This window comes from Rosa rugosa, chromosome 5 (genome assembly GCF_958449725.1).
Source record: "Rosa rugosa chromosome 5, drRosRugo1.1, whole genome shotgun sequence".
Classification (NCBI taxonomy): Eukaryota; Viridiplantae; Streptophyta; class Magnoliopsida; order Rosales; family Rosaceae; genus Rosa; species Rosa rugosa.
The window spans coordinates 1935072-1950559 of record NC_084824.1 but is presented as its reverse complement, the minus strand read 5'-3'; the positions used below and the strand labels follow the sequence as shown (position 1 = coordinate 1950559).

The 15488-nt window shown below is 38.2% G+C and overlaps 2 protein-coding genes, 1 long non-coding RNA gene and 1 other non-coding gene across 5 annotated transcripts; 1 reads left to right on the top strand and 3 right to left on the bottom strand.

Annotated features, from left to right (window-relative positions):
• Positions 1–1111: 1111 nt before the first annotated feature.
• On the bottom strand, positions 1112–3557 carry LOC133710447 (uncharacterized). The gene is made up of 3 exons (XR_009846685.1): positions 3153–3557; positions 2950–3053; positions 1112–1421 (listed from the first exon to the last, which is right to left on the bottom strand). It is a non-coding gene; the product is annotated as an uncharacterized LOC133710447 (long non-coding RNA).
• A 2331-nt stretch (positions 3558–5888) lies between these two features.
• LOC133707969 (snakin-2-like) lies at positions 5889–6990 on the bottom strand. The gene is made up of 3 exons (XM_062133425.1): positions 6486–6990; positions 6354–6396; positions 5889–6241 (listed from the first exon to the last, which is right to left on the bottom strand). The coding sequence occupies exons 1-3, from the start codon at positions 6576–6578 to the stop codon at positions 6057–6059; spliced, it is 321 nt and encodes a 106-aa protein (XP_061989409.1). The 5' UTR covers positions 6579–6990; the 3' UTR covers positions 5889–6056.
• Positions 6991–7797: 807 nt separating this feature from the next.
• On the bottom strand, positions 7798–12712 carry LOC133710649 (uncharacterized). Of its 2 annotated transcripts, XM_062136786.1 has the most exons (18): positions 12544–12712; positions 12202–12463; positions 11790–12005; positions 11346–11404; positions 11031–11168; positions 10866–10940; positions 10662–10745; positions 10502–10563; positions 10257–10326; positions 9984–10059; positions 9774–9904; positions 9301–9360; positions 9117–9191; positions 8922–9026; positions 8716–8811; positions 8544–8624; positions 8361–8462; positions 7798–8269 (listed from the first exon to the last, which is right to left on the bottom strand). In XM_062136786.1, exons 1-18 carry the CDS (start codon positions 12583–12585, stop codon positions 8201–8203), a joined length of 1803 nt encoding a protein of 600 aa, XP_061992770.1. In that variant the 5' UTR covers positions 12586–12712; the 3' UTR covers positions 7798–8200. The 2 variants fall into 2 exon arrangements, with proteins under 2 accessions (XP_061992770.1, XP_061992771.1); XM_062136787.1 differs by lacking the exon at positions 12544–12712 and having other exon boundaries at positions 11790–12012; positions 12202–12342.
• Positions 12713–15101: 2389 nt separating this feature from the next.
• Positions 15102–15184, top strand: LOC133713215 (small nucleolar RNA U31b). Its single transcript, XR_009847886.1, has one exon. It is a non-coding gene; the product is annotated as a small nucleolar RNA U31b (small nucleolar RNA).
• The last annotated feature ends 304 nt before the right edge of the window (positions 15185–15488 follow it).

Below are 15488 nucleotides of genomic sequence, written 5' to 3'. Positions count from 1 at the left end.
CCATTAAACAAGTCACAAACTTCAAGAGGCAATTCAATCTCTTCCATATCATCTTCTTCATTCATGTTCCAGTAAAGAACAACAATGCATCCATCATTTTTACTCACCAAGAAACTATTAAATTCAATGCCACTAGAGATAAGCCCATGATCATGGTGGAAATCGAAGCATCCATTTCCAAAACTAATCACTGAAATTTTGGTAAACCATATTTTATTTTTCTCAACATATCCATTAACTCCATAATTCAATCAAAGTCATTATTTGTGAAAAGGTAAATTTCAAGCTATTACCAGATGCCATTGTCCCTGCAAAGTACTCCATAAAAGGTTCATCTGTTAAGAGAGTACTATCTTTATCACGAACCTTCTTATCAAATCCAGAGAAGCATAGTTGCAGTACGTGGTGGCTAATCTTCTTTGAACCCTCAATGTAATGCTTAAGCCTTACACACAATGCATTAAGAACATTCACCACAGAACATTTACCAATATCCTTTCCATACCTACAACACTTAGGTAAGGCATAGTTGATTTGCACTGATGTAATTGGCTGAAAATTGGGGTTAACAAAATTAGCATGCATCTGACGAATAACATAAGGGACAAGTGGTGGTACTTGATTCTCCAATTTGTTACCATCTAATACAGTGGCAGTTGTTGCTATTTTCAGAAGAGCTGCCAATGCAACAGAATCAAATAACCCTTTGGCACCCCCTTGTTCATTAGTATTCACTTCTTTATCTGAGCCTGACACAATCTGCCCATCAACTTTTTGAGAATCATCACCATAGCTCAGATAACGGTCACCATAACTCACTGCACCTGAGTAAGAACCAATACCCGATTCTCGTTCCAACTCTTCCAAGAATTGTTTAGCAGCTACATTGTCACAACCCAACCTTGAGTCATGACTAAAGTGGAGGTTAAAACATGAAATTAGAGTAAGGCTTTTTTTTTTTTTTTTTTTTTTTTTTTTTTTTTTTTGAAGTAAGAACAAATCTGTGATCACAGCAGAAACAAAGGAAGCTGGAAGTTTTCAACTCTAGCTTAAAAGCATGTTTCTAAACCTTCACTGAACAAGACTTTTTAACAAAATTCCAAAGGAACACTTCTCAGAAAGTTTTTCTAAAATCTGGGAGAAAAGTAATACATCTTACAAGCTCAAAAGAGTATCTTGATTACAAAGTTTTCCACTACAAAAGAATGCTCCAGGTTAACACTTCGTTTACAACATATGTACATTGCAAACACAAAAAAAAACAAAATTCTGGAATGAGGAACATCCAGCACCAGGGAGCAATCATTTAAACAAGAAAAGCAAGGTCCAGCACACACTTCACAAGCAAAACAAAGCTCCAACATTTTCTGCTCAAGACAATTCTGGTATCTCACTACCACGTCCACTCATGGACGTCTTTCCTGAAAATCACAACAAGAATATAGGGAATGAGCTTCACAAGCTCAGTAGGTACAACAAAAGATTAGTATAGCAAAGATTCTAATTTAGAATGCACATAGAAAGGGAGAAGCTAATGGAATTAAACCTTAAAAGTTACTGCTGAAATTCTTTGGAAAGAAAACAATGACACAATTGATATAAGTTATAACAAGGCTCATCTTTATAACAAAAACACAAACTAGCTTAAAACAGTTCCATAAACAACTGAACCAGAAGAGAAGAGTAAATATAAAACCAAAACTGTCCTGGTAAACCTTCAAATATGTTGGGACAAGTAAAACTCGTCTTAAATCCCAACGAAATCCTTGAAAATCCATCTTTTTTCCAGTTAGAGCCCATTGCTCGTATTAAGGCCACCGAGCACACCCCGTACAAGCGGATCCTGATCAGGTTTTGGGTCTTTCACCCTAGGGAAGCACAATCCCTACTTAACTTTTCCCGAGCCTAACCAAATAAAACGATTTCAAATCCAAAATTCTTTCCAGAAACCTTTTGTCTCTCCAACCAAACTGAACAGTCAAAAGAGTTCCGATAAGAACTTCAAATCTCTTTTCTTTTCAAATTCAATAGAGTTCTGCCAAGATAAGGTTTAAAATTGAACTCTCAGATAAAATGAAAGAATAGTCAAAGAATGGAACTTGTTTCCAAATACTCTCATGAATGGAAACTTAACAGCTTTTGCCAACAAAACAAATTCGAAATCAGTCCAAAACAACAATCTTTTGAATAAAATCCCTTACTTGTTGTAAACATAATTGAAAAGAACAAATCCCTTTTTCAGACAATACTTTCAGTTAAAAGAGAAGGTGATTAAGCATAAAGTATAGACAAAGCTCTAATGGGAAAATTACTGTTTGGATGAAACAGATTGTAAGTAAGGAAGGAGTTGATTCACAACCTTAGTAAAAACAAACATTTGTTAACAATCAGTTTTTGATAGGTATTCTTGGATCTGCAGCAGCTATATGTATAAATCTTTAGCTGCATAGCGTTAAAAGGAGAACAACACCATAATATAGTTCTCGTGTGAACTTTGAAAAATTCCAGCAATTATAGCACAAAAGGTAGTTCCATGTGGACGTCCAAAAGCCAAGAATATAGATAAAAAAAGAAAAGAAAAAAAAAAACACAACTGTTCCTTCATTCAAATCAGTGACTAATCAACATGAGAAAATTGGGAGAGAAAGAGAGATGCTTCCAAATATCATTGTCAAAACTTTTGCTCAAAGCCTATTTCAGATCAAACTAAAAGAACAGAGGTAATGATCATATGAAACAAGGCATCATTAATTCATGCCAAAACAAAGAAATCAAAGTTGCACGAAGGGAAAGCATTCCCTATCAAACGAGATTTCCACCTACAAATCAATTAATACCCAAAACAATAATCTCATACCAATTCGTAAAGAAAACATTCCAAAGCAATCACACTCACTACGTACACACCAGAATAGAAACTAAGCTATAAGAAAGTTTTGTCTTCCCTACCTCAAGCCTTAGTTCAGCGACTAACAAAACCCCAATCCACTGCTACACGCGGCAACCCAAAATCAAATGCTAACACCCACTCTATATTCAGCAATTCCAACCACCTAAACCAAAATTTTCGACAAAAACATACCCAAAATCAAAAAAAGGCTGAAACGGAATGAATGGGTTTTTGTTTAGAAGGTAGAAAAGTTTGAACTTACTGGCGATAGCTGCAAGTAACCAAAGGGATTTCAATTCGAGGTCAGTGGGTTCACAGCAATCTCTTTGAAGCTATTGCAAGAGTGCAGATTTGTTAACCTTTGGGTGAGTGAATGGATGTCTATCTCTGAGGTACAAGGCAAAAGAAGCGGTGGAAGAGGAAGTAGGAATGATGTTTATCGTTGAGAAAAAGAAAGGCACAGGAACTCATAGCACGTGTTGTCCATCTAGATTGTGACTAGGCTTCTATACCCCAACAGATAAGTCTAAAACAAAATAAATTAAATAACCAACTAAAGAGATAAAAATCTGAAATAAAACCAAATCCTAGTCAGAAAACAAAACACACAAAAGAGAAGGACAAAGAAACAATTCGATAACATATCCTATTTAAAATCTAGGTCGTCACATACATAGTTCCCAAATATCATGATGTCATTTTCCCTTTCATCGTCCTTAATTTCATCACCATCTTCACTATCTTCAATTTCGATCAAGTTCTTTTTCCTCTCTCCTGTAAATCGACTTCATCAGCACCAGCAACATTAGTTTTTTGCTCCAGATTCCCCGACTCAGCAACAGACACTTTGTCATACTCGGATTGTAATTCAACATCAAGGCCATAGTTAGTAAAAAACGGGATGTGTATAGTACGCGAAAAATACGTACGTGTATTATTCGGACATTTTATCAAATAGTTCGTTGAAAAGTTCGGCAAAATATTTTTAATTAATTAAATAATTAAAAATGTTAATTAAAAATATTAATTTATATTCATTTTTGTTCAATAATATGTGTAAAATACGGGAAAAAAAAGTAAAAATCATATATAGTACATGTATAATACTTTTGGCTTCAAAAGTACTGGAAATTTAACAAGTCCCTTTTAAAAATACGAAACACTGAAGTATTTTTGAAAAAAACGTAAGTACGTGTTTTATTCGCGTATAATACTAAAAATTACTAACTAGGATCACGACTAAGTTGATCAAATCCATTCTCCAAGCTCACACCTATTGGAATCTCAATGCCTTTAATTTCAGATTCATCCATCGTGCTCAAACAGCCATTAGCTTGCACTTGAACGGAGCCCATCGTCAAAATCGGAGAAGCACCCGGTGAGCGAAACGAGTTGATCTCCAAGCCCATCTCAGCCAACCCAGATCCCGACTTCTGAGCTCCCAATTCCCGATTGAGCTGCAAAGGATGATAAGACTGAGGAGATCCGTGAGGAAGAGAATGAGGGTAGTAATGGTGCGCATAATAAGGAGTAGGCAGTGGCGGGGGAGGTAGGTGGTTGGCGTGAGGTGGCCGACTCCAATGTTGCGGAGGCGACGAGGACTGTAATGAATGGTACTGGTACTGATTCAAGTACCACGCGCCTTGCTGCTGGTAGTGGTAAGGATCCGAAATGGTCGGTGGTGGTGGTGGTGGTGGCGGCGGCGGCGGCCTCATGTACTGTTGTTGTTGCGGTCTGTAAGAATCCATGGTCTCGAATTGCAGCACCGAAGAGATAGGTTGAGTCACTGACAGAGATATGATCGGTACTGGAGAAGTCGACTGAGAATTGATTTGAAGTACCGAAGGCTCAATCACCTGAGCTGTTGGTCCCAATCTCAGTTGTCTCAACTCGTTTAATATCTCAGACTGGAATAAAGTTTGTTCCATTGCCATTGACGCCATCGATTTATGAAGTTCACGAAATCCCGCCGTTGTCTCGTCTATCTCGATTTGGAGCTTCATCCTCAAATTACTTAGGTCAGGTGGACGCGGTGGTGTTGATGAATATTGTGGTGGATCTCCAACTCTCCTCGGCCCTATGATTTGAAGCTCGGATACCAGTTGTTAGGGTCCTAACCCTAAGAGAAATGGAAAACAAAGGAAATAGAAAAGCAAAAGGAAAATTCAATTCAATTCTCAGATTGGTTTTTTACAATGTGGCTGAACTCCAGCTATATAGTGAGCGTAGACGACATCGTTTTACATAATTGGACCTAGTATGGGCTTTCACAGCCAAAAGAGCTATTCTGGGCCTCGATATACACTTGGGCTTGGTTGATCACAGAATTGGGTCGGTTGTATCATATCCACGAGGCCTTCCATATGAGGGCATCAGTCGTTATTCCAGCTTTTTGTTAGCAACGGGATGCTATATTGGTCTACTGAAGGTTGTTTGCTTGGTTGGATCCGTTCAAGATCAACAACAAGAACAGTACCAGTACTAATGGTGATCAGTTGATCATCACCATCACTTTCATTTAATTGAACTTTGAGGACTGATTGCTTAGGTGTTTACCGAGGAAGAGTCCGGCTGTACAAGTATGGCCATGGCTTGGGCGTTTCTTGTTGTTTGGGATTTGAAAGAAGAACTATGTTAAATGGCAGTCAGTGGAACTGGAAAAATTTGGGTTTGGAATGCATGAGAGGTTATTCGCTCGACTTAAAAATGAGTCTGTGGGAAACACTTTCAGTGCATTTCATATAAATGTGTCATTTATATACATAAAGACGATGACACTGTGATCAAGTATAATAAAATCATTTGCCCTGTGATCAAGTTCACTTCAGTTGGATTAGGCTTGCAGAACCCTCTGTTTTCATTTTTATGCTGGTGAAGTTAGCTTAATTGTCTTATGTTTGTGGCTTATTGTTCACCTCAACTTCAAGTCGTTGAGATGGTCGATACCACATATACAACAAACAACTTGCAAAATCTAATTAACAAGGAGTTCATTAACCCGAATAGCACGGTATTTTGAGGAAACTAAAAATCCACATATGAGAAGCGAAACAAGAATACAAAACAACAACATTCAACTTAAAAGTTTAAATTACTTTGTGAGTGATTCCCATGTTGATTTCTCCTCTCTTTCCCGGATATTTTGAAACACGGAGAGCCAGTGGTTTTAAGGGCACTTGAGGCGGTTGCCATGAGTGGTCATATCAGTATAGCATGATCCACAGACCTCTCTATTGCCCGCGGTGCCCGGAGGAACACACTTGCACCTTACACAGCAAGTTCCACATGCCCTGTTGCACCTATTTGGCCTCGAGTGCAAGCTGCAACGAGCCTTACATAGCCCTTCACAGTCTGCAACAAAAAAAAAAAAATCAAACATACAACTAGGGTCATTTCATCCAACACCTTGGCGTGATTTTGCTCTCTCTATAAGACTATAATAAAAAGTTCAAAAGGAACGTACTCAGATATGGTAACAGTCTTCTGTTAGGTCCTTTCACCACCGCCTGAAAAATTAACAAATAGTTGGTAAGCTAACTCAAAACTTCGAAACGGAGCAAAACCAAAAGAAGAAAGAATGTAGTGGTGATTGAACCTTGGTTTCATGGTCTTCCACCTTGGCATCAGCTGAAACCTGTGCTATGCAGAAGACCAAAACCGCGGCGACAAGAAGAAAACGTGACGCCATTTAGTAGTGGCAGCACTACTACTCTCTGCTGGTCAAAACTCAAAAAGTGTGTGTCTGCAACAGGGGTTGTGGGAAGCTTGAAGCCTTGAACCACAATGAGTACTTCTCTCTGGTTTATATAGCTGTTTTACATTAGTAGAGTTACTATATTGCCCCATCATGAATGCAGTAATTGCTCACAGCGGGTATAAATTTCCGAGCTGCATTGTGGGGTAACGGCCATGCCATAACCATGAGCACCAACATGGGACAAAGGACTAATGAAGACCTATGTATTTGTTGCTTTCTGAATTTGATGACGACATATTGGTCTTGGAGAGTGAGCAGCAAGCAGAGTCGAATATGTAAATACAAGGTCAATTTGGTTACGACAGCTATTACGGGTCTTAGTGAATTGGTTGAGGTTGAGAGAGAAGCTGTGAAGTGAAATGAATACTGAGAATGTAGCAGAGGCCAGCTCTACTACAGTTGGAGGGAGATATGCCCATATATAAGAGGAATGGATGAGTGAGAAACGTCATCCTCGTATTTTTCTGTCCTCGTTAAAGGTGAAGTAGGCACGAGCTAGCATTATCTTGAGCTGGAAGCCTCTGACTTCATCAATCCTAAATAGACGACACCTCGATTCATCTATGCTTCATTAATGTATCACTACATCGGCAGTGATTCTAAAACCTCCAAAATTCAAATCTATAACCGCACAGAGTAAGATTGAGATTCATTAATGTATCGATACATTAACATGGTTCGGTAGTAATTCCAAACCTCCAAGACTGTGAGTCTATAACCGCACGGAATAAGTCCTGTCTATGCAGGGTAGCTGTCTATAACAATTGGTGCAACTAATAAGCTTGCTCTGCAATTTTCAGTAGCAATTTCAAGGTGTCTAAATCCTGGTACAAGAAGAAGTGCGAGTCATGTGACCCATGGCTCAATCCTAGAGCACGAAAATTGAAACGATATTTGTCTATACTGCCTACACTACTTGCATTACCAAGAGGAGCCAAACCAGCACCAGCAAGGCAACGCAACCTCACCAGAAATTGATTAGTGCGAGACACATATACATACATTAGAGTGAGTCAATGGCTACCCATAATATAATATACGCTGCGGCCAGCCATGTTGTTTCTAAAGAAAAGCCACGAATCAAGCACTTCACTCCAAATCTTTAGATAATATCTGCATGGATTTTCTCTAGTAGTAGATACACCGAAACTGATGTGAAACTATAATTTGTATTAGAAACCAAAGGCATGTATATAGTGCTAAAAATGGTATCCACATTCTCGCATAATGTTCGTAAACTTCATAAGAATGTGACACTAAATCCTTACAAAACTTCCTCTGAGATTGTAAACTTATTTGAATTCTAGTGAAAGTCCACCCCCACCACCATCATACAGAAAATAGAAAACTCCTCGGAATGATACCTATTACTGGCGACACTAACTATGATCTCTGGATGTCAAAATTTCCAAATGTTCCTCACTTGCGGAACTCGATAAGAACTCAAAAAGTTTGGAGTTCTTAAAGATGGCTTCCTGGGAAAAGAATGAACCAAAAGAACGGTATTGTATCGAGCTTACGATCCACATTTCTAGTCTAATAAGTAAAGCCTTCTAGAAAAATATGTTGATTTCCTTTTCACTCATCTCATACACATGGTCTCTTGCATCTGTCAAAGCACTCTGCATGATGCAAAACGTTCATCAAGACACAAGCAAAATTAGATAGAAACCAAAAATGTATACCCGTAAAACGTCCTAGAAGAGGATGTACCTGCCCAAATTTGGTGAGGAAGTTACTTGAAAGGTTCAGAGATGAGACTGTCACATCTTCATTAGCCTTTAGGGCTTGAGAAATTGCAAACGCCCCGTCATCCTGAATACAATACCATTATCAAATGGGGCAAGATACAACTAACATGTGAAAAAGAAATCAGAGTACAGAGTCGATGCATACCCTAATTTCATTGAACCCTAAATCTAATGAAGTTAAAGCTTCATTAACCACTTTTAAACTGCGAGCCAGGCAGGATGCACCCTGTACATTTCAAGTTTAAAAAAAAGTACAGAAGATATGACTAATCAAATAGCTTAAATATAAAGACAGTTATTATCTACAGAAAACTAACTTCATTGCGTAGTCCATTTGCCCGTAAGTCCAGAACACGTATAGTAGTATTATATTTCAACATATCTGCAATGAACTCGGCACCCTTTGCTCCTATCTGCAGTAGATTTCATAATACATTGTTATAAGATCCTTTCAAGTTTCAAATATATACCGAAAAACCCAGATCCAAAAACAGATAAGCATGTGTTCAAAACTAAAAATTACCTGGCACCAGCCGAGCTTAAGGGTTTCTATGTTTCCATTAAACTTGAGAACTTCAGATAAAGCCTTCACTCCATCTGGTCCAATGGGATTATAACCAACTTCCAACTGAGAGAGTAACAGAGATGGGAGAGAATTGTATGTAGTTAGATTCATATATAAAAATGAAAAGAACAGGTAAAACGAAGAAAGACTTACAAATGTAATAACAGAATTATCTTTCAACGCTTCAGCTAATGCAGTCACTCCCTCGGCATGGATGTTATTTCCCCCCTGTAAGAATGACCCCCAAACTTTCATAAATAGTATATTAAGGAACTCTTTGAAAAATAAATAATTTAAAGCAGCTGCATAAGGTAATGCACAAGCACGCTTTTCTCACCAAGTCTATGGTTGTTATTGTCCGGTTTTGCTTCAAAGCATCTGCAATGTGTCCAGCTCCCTACAAATTAACCAAATTCACACCAGTGAAGAATAGAAATTTTTTATGTTATAAAACTCTGGGGTTTCAGGATTGAGGCATTTCAATTACATGGTGTGTCTCATCTCACAATGACCTAAGATAGAAAGTGCAGATATTACAATTTAGGCTATCAATTGTCTCTATTCCATTTAAGGTTGTCATAGGCCAGCAAAATTTAAACAGTTATAGCAGGAGCAGAAGTTTAATACAAGACAATAACCTATAATGAAGAAACACACGTAAATGGTTGTGTTGATCCCTCATATAATCTATTCCAAATTCTAAATACTCCATATCCACTGACTAACAATGAACAGTGAACACAATAATATATGACTATATGAGCTAATATAACTACATAACAAAAGTAGTTAACAACTTGAAAATTCTACCTCATCCCCTATGTCATTCATGTAAAGGTTCAACCATAGCAAGCTCTTTGTCTTTTTGATATATCCACCAACATGAAAAGCACCTTTTGCACTAATTGAGTTGTTGCCAATGTCTAAAAGAGTCAGTTTACCTAAGAAAATTCTCATATCAGATAAATTGCAGAGAAAGTTTGTTAACCGAAAGTGGCAATTGACAGGCAAAGTGCAGACCTTTATGTAAGGCTAAACCTGACATCAAAGCATTGACTCCTTCATCTCCAATAGAATTTCCGTGTAAATGAAGTTCCTGCATGTATACCATAGCTATTAATCTGAAACATCTTACAATGGGAAACATTCTGTTTCTGTTGCAATTTCATTTATTAAAAGCACCAACATATTTACAGGTACAGCATAAAATATCATTGCCAAAGTAACTGGCCAATTAATAGAGTGATTTGTCCAACGTGAAACAAGCAGAGTGGAAGTGAATGAGACAGGTACCCTTAAAGACTTGTTCCCCTCAAGTCCTTTAGCTAAAGCATTGGCGCCCAAGGCTCCACCATAGTTGCCACTTTAACATAGATAGAACATTCGGAAAATTTCAGAAAGAACAAAAGTTAAGTGCTGCTAGTATAAAATTCTTAGCTTAGAATGTTAAATAAAGGCATAGCCAGAAATAACACAACAACTGGTGAATATAAACCAGATAAATATGAGTAAGACAAAAAGGAGGAGAATTCACCAACTTTAAATGCAAGTTCCGTATTGTATTGTTCTCAAGAAGGGCCCCAGCAAGACTTGTAAATCCCTACCTCCATTTCCAAATAAAAAAATCATAACTAGAATCAGTTACTCAACTGTGGTTAATTTCATTTAAGGCTACAATCTCTAGACGCAATTCCTTACAGAGTAGTCAATCATATTGTTGTTAAGCTCAAGAACACGCAAGCTTGAATTTGCCTTCAACAATTCTGCAATAGCCTTTGCACCCTGAACAATAAAGCAAGCAACAAGTTAAGCATATTTTGATGGAAAGTCTCTCCTCTTACAGCTGAAAACTCATGAATTTTGTCATCAGGGCACTAATTTTCATGCAAGACGTAAGCTAACCTCATCCCCTACGTCAGTACTGTTTAGCTGCAGCTTTTGAATGCCATTATTGTTCGCCAATATATCACAGAGGCACTGTGAACAAGAGAAGATCACAAAACATTTAGCTCTGAGTTGATAATATCAAGCAATAAAAACTCTATCCAGGGAGGAGTTTGGACAGACCTTTACTCCATCATCTCCAATAGCATTCCCAGAGAGATTAAGAGTCTTCAACATGATGTTAGATTGAAGAACACCATCAAAGGCTTTTATTCCGGTAGCAGTTATTCCGTTTGCAGCAAAACTTACTTCTTCAGCAGTCTGACATATAATATAAGCACAAACCGTAAATATACTACAAAATCATAAAGGGAATTGGACTGCATGCATTGCATCTGTTACAGTCCAAACGTACACTAATTCACAAATCAATGAGATCAACAAAATTATATACAATAGGACTACAGAGCAGAACTAGTTGAGTAAAAAAACTAAAACCTGATTGTAACCCAGACTCTCAGAAAGGAAAAATAATCCTTCATCTCCAAAGTTACGCCCTGCCAGACAAAATAATTAAGGGTCAGAATAAAGTGTCGCCAAAATACCAATTAGTATTTATAGTTGTTTTGGGAGATGAAACATTAAATTTGTATTCGAGCTGGCCATCCAAGAAAAAGAAAGAAAGGGAAAAAAAAAAAAAAAGAGATTACAATCAGGGTGACAATATTAAAAAAGAATGAGGAACGAGAAAGAAATTGCATAATAAAAACATATGAGAAACGTCAATAAAGTTGGTATCAATAAGAAATTCATATGAATAAGTAATCTTATGCATCCCATCTTATCACCTAAGAGGCATAGCACCGTAGAACACCAACATTCAGCCAGTATTTTCTTAAAAGCCTGAAAATGTAGATAAGCATGATAGTGAAGCATATCTACCTGACAAATCCACACTACTGAATGACCTAAGTTCCTTGGCGAAATCATTGAGCTTCAGCTTGGACTCTCTCTCAATCTTTGCACCAAGACCTGACAACAAATTCGTGCCAGCCGAAAATGCCCACTTCATTCCTTGTTCAGGCGCTTTGCTCTGTACAGACGAAGTCATCCTCCCCTTCTTCGGAACAAGAAGCTTCTCCACCAGCTTCCACAAAACTGTCAGCTGAAAACACAAATTAGTGCTTACCAATCTAAACAGACAATGCCAAATTTCTTATACACTCACAACAAAATTGCTACATATACAGCACAACTGCTACTCATGCTCAATCTTCAAACCTAACAAATGTAACTTCCATCTCGCAGTTATTAAAGAACAAACATTTCCGAATTTGAGAGCAAAAACCAGTACCGAAAGTCACAGCGAAGAAGGAAGCCGCCGGAACTGCGAAAGAAGCGAGCTGCTTGACCGGAGCAGCAACAGAGCTGGCGCTCTGAGACTCCCTATAAACTCTCCGGGAGCTCGCCGGCCTTCTCGAACCGCCGCCGTCAGCTTTCACCACCGAGCATCTCCTCCTCAGCGGAACGACCAGCGGTACAAAAACGCCGCGCGCCGGAAGGCCAAACAGGTCACTCTTGGAGCCGTCGGAGTCGAATCTCCGCCTCAATTGAAACTGAGAAACCGAATAGCAGGATTCAAATTCCAATTCTTGAAGCAAAAACGGTTAGAGAGAGAGAGAGAGAGACAGAGTACCTTGGGATGAGAGCAGAGAGAGATGGCGGAAGTGGAGCCCATTAGAAGAGCATAGGGTTCCGGCAACGAAACGGTAATGTACGGATTAACGGCGATGAAGGTTTGTTGCAGCGGCGGGGTTTCTGGAATTTGCTTGTTGGCGTTATCAAGCAGAACGTCTATCAACTACCTCCCACTCTGTCCAAAACTCCAGGGAGAGCTGGAAGGATCAATTGGGCCTTGCATTTTTTTTGGGCTATATTGCCTTTGAGGCCCAGAAATATACAGGTCTTTGAATTGGGCCTGTTCCCGACTTGTAAGGGCACCCGATAATTTGATTGGCGCACCGGGCGTCGGCCGGCCGGCCGGAGAGAGTACAAACACTAATTACAAGTTTTACAACTGAAACTTCGATCATGCTGAGGGGAAATGGGAATAAAAAGTCCTTGTTTGCCATGATATTGTAACTAGCATTGTCCACATTTTGCTGATAACGAATAAGGAACTTCTTGGACCGACCGATTAGGGTATGCACCATATTATATATAACATGAGCCAACCATACAGATCATGTAGCTAGCTACAAGTATAGAGAGAAATTATCTTTGTGTTGTCAAAGGCATCATCAACACTAGACATGGCTTCTCAGATCACATCGGCGGTGTTACTTGCGGCGTGTTTCGCGATCCTGATCATGGTTTGTGCAGCTGTTGGAGAAGGCCAGCGGCCCGTACCTCGAAACATGCAAGGAGTGAGGCCAGTACATGAAATAAAAGCCTTGAAAGGGTTGAAAGTCACAAAAGGCATGCGGCCAATACATAAAAACATGAAAGTCACAAAAGGCATGAGGCCAATACCAAAAGTCGTGACACAGATGGCGCCGAAGCTCGACATGCCCCCAATGCCCGGTATGCCCCCAATGCCTGATATGGCCCCGACACCGTCCCCCAACTCAAGCAGCTTCACATATCCGTCCCTGGTGGTTGGATTCCTTGCTCTCGTCGCTGTCTTCTGTGCCTAGATGGAGAGGAGAGGAGATGAGATATATGAGTGTGTGACCATGTCATAGTATCAATAAAGGGTTTGGTGGGAAACATACTTATTCATAAATTTTACAAACAGGGCCCGGCTATAAGTCTATAACCAAACTTGAAACATCCCTTAAGGCTTAGGCTATTGATGATCGAAACCAGTATATCTGTAATTCTGTATACTTATGTATTGTTCAGGTTTTATGTCCCCCCCGATGCAAAATTTTACTAGTAATATAATAAATGAAACCGGGCGTGGGGCTAAGCCTCCTAGCTAGGCTGGGTTCCAAACCCCTTTCAAAAAAAAAAAAAAAAAAAAATTATCAGTTAAACATAAGTTAGTTTTCACGCCTTAGTTATTTCAATTAGACACAATTAGCCTCATTTGATCAAACATATATCACTAGTTTTGAAACCGAATTTTTCAGATTTACCTAGTTGTACAATAAATTGAATTTTATATGTAAAATTGGATGCACGATCCCATCCATTAGAATTTCACTATGCACCTTTATGTACCACACAATTGCTATTATTTGTCAAGGATAGAACTTCCAATTCAAACTACAAGAACAAAACTGCAATTGCAATTTTATTGTTTTATGAGTAGAGATGTTTTAATTTTGTCATTAAAATGTGACAAATATCTAACTATTAGCATAGAATTATTAATTGTCAAGTCTGTGACTCAAAAGTTTAATAATTAATTTCCTCCAACATTTTAACTTTTAATAAAAATAAACTTTTTGACAACATACACTTCAGTTTGGAACTATTATACACATGTGCGTTGTGCGCATCTATATATTTATACACACAAGCACAAATGAAATGAAAACAACATACCATGAAAGTTGTGTGAATCAAATGGACAATATACATATGAAGGGAAACTTCATTGCTATATCCAAAGGGGTCTGAATTCAAACTGTACTCCTTCATAAATTCTATACAAAGGGTTTGATCAATTACCGGAGTTAAGGTCCAACAGACAAATAGTCTGCAAGTCTCTCTTTGCATACCCTTCTTTCTTGTAAGTTTTTCACTATCAATGGAATTTATTCTCTCTTCTAATCAAAAACGAAATTTAATTTAATCGCTCTCATATTGCTCTCAAATGTCAAAACTAAAATATTCATTACTTTCTTGTTTAGATAACGAGTAATGCTAGAGATACCAAAAACTTATACCAAATATGAATCCCAAATGACATGGCAGCACGTGGCAGCTGTCAAATATGAATCCCACTTGTTAATTTTCAATGTGTAAATAAAAATTAGTTTATTTGAGAAACTAATATAATATTTTGAATTAAAACCCTAATATTACCCAAACAGAGGAAGAAAAGGAATTAAACTCTACTTCCCAACAATCCCAATACTGATAACACGTAAGACAATTGCAAGTAGCCAGCATCCATTTTTGATGCAGCTTCTCAATTTGGATTCCATTTTATATTTGGTGCAACTTCTCATCTTCTTTATTTGTGTTACGGAGTCTACTTCTTTGTGTTCATAGATTCATATGAATATTAGTGTAATCAAACAAGAAAGATCATGAGATGTTTTGTCGCCCCATACTTGCACATCAACAAATTGATGCTTGGTGGTGATTGACTCTCTTTCTGATTCCTCTTTTTCTTTAAAGAAAAAGTGATAGTACCAAAAACCCCACTTGATCTAAATTGAAAGACTTCTAAGCTTTTCTCACCTCTTTGAACACAACGTACACAATTGTAAATAAGACATATCCATATAGAGTGAAGATTCTTGATTGTGAGAGATAATTTTCTCATTTGGAAGAAACTAGCTTCAAAGAATACGAATCGGAATCTGAGTCATTTTCTAAAGCAAGTAATACCAGCGAAGGTCTGGTGATGGTGGCTTAATTAGTGGTGATGGTGGCTTAATAAGTGGGATACCATGAAGAAATTTT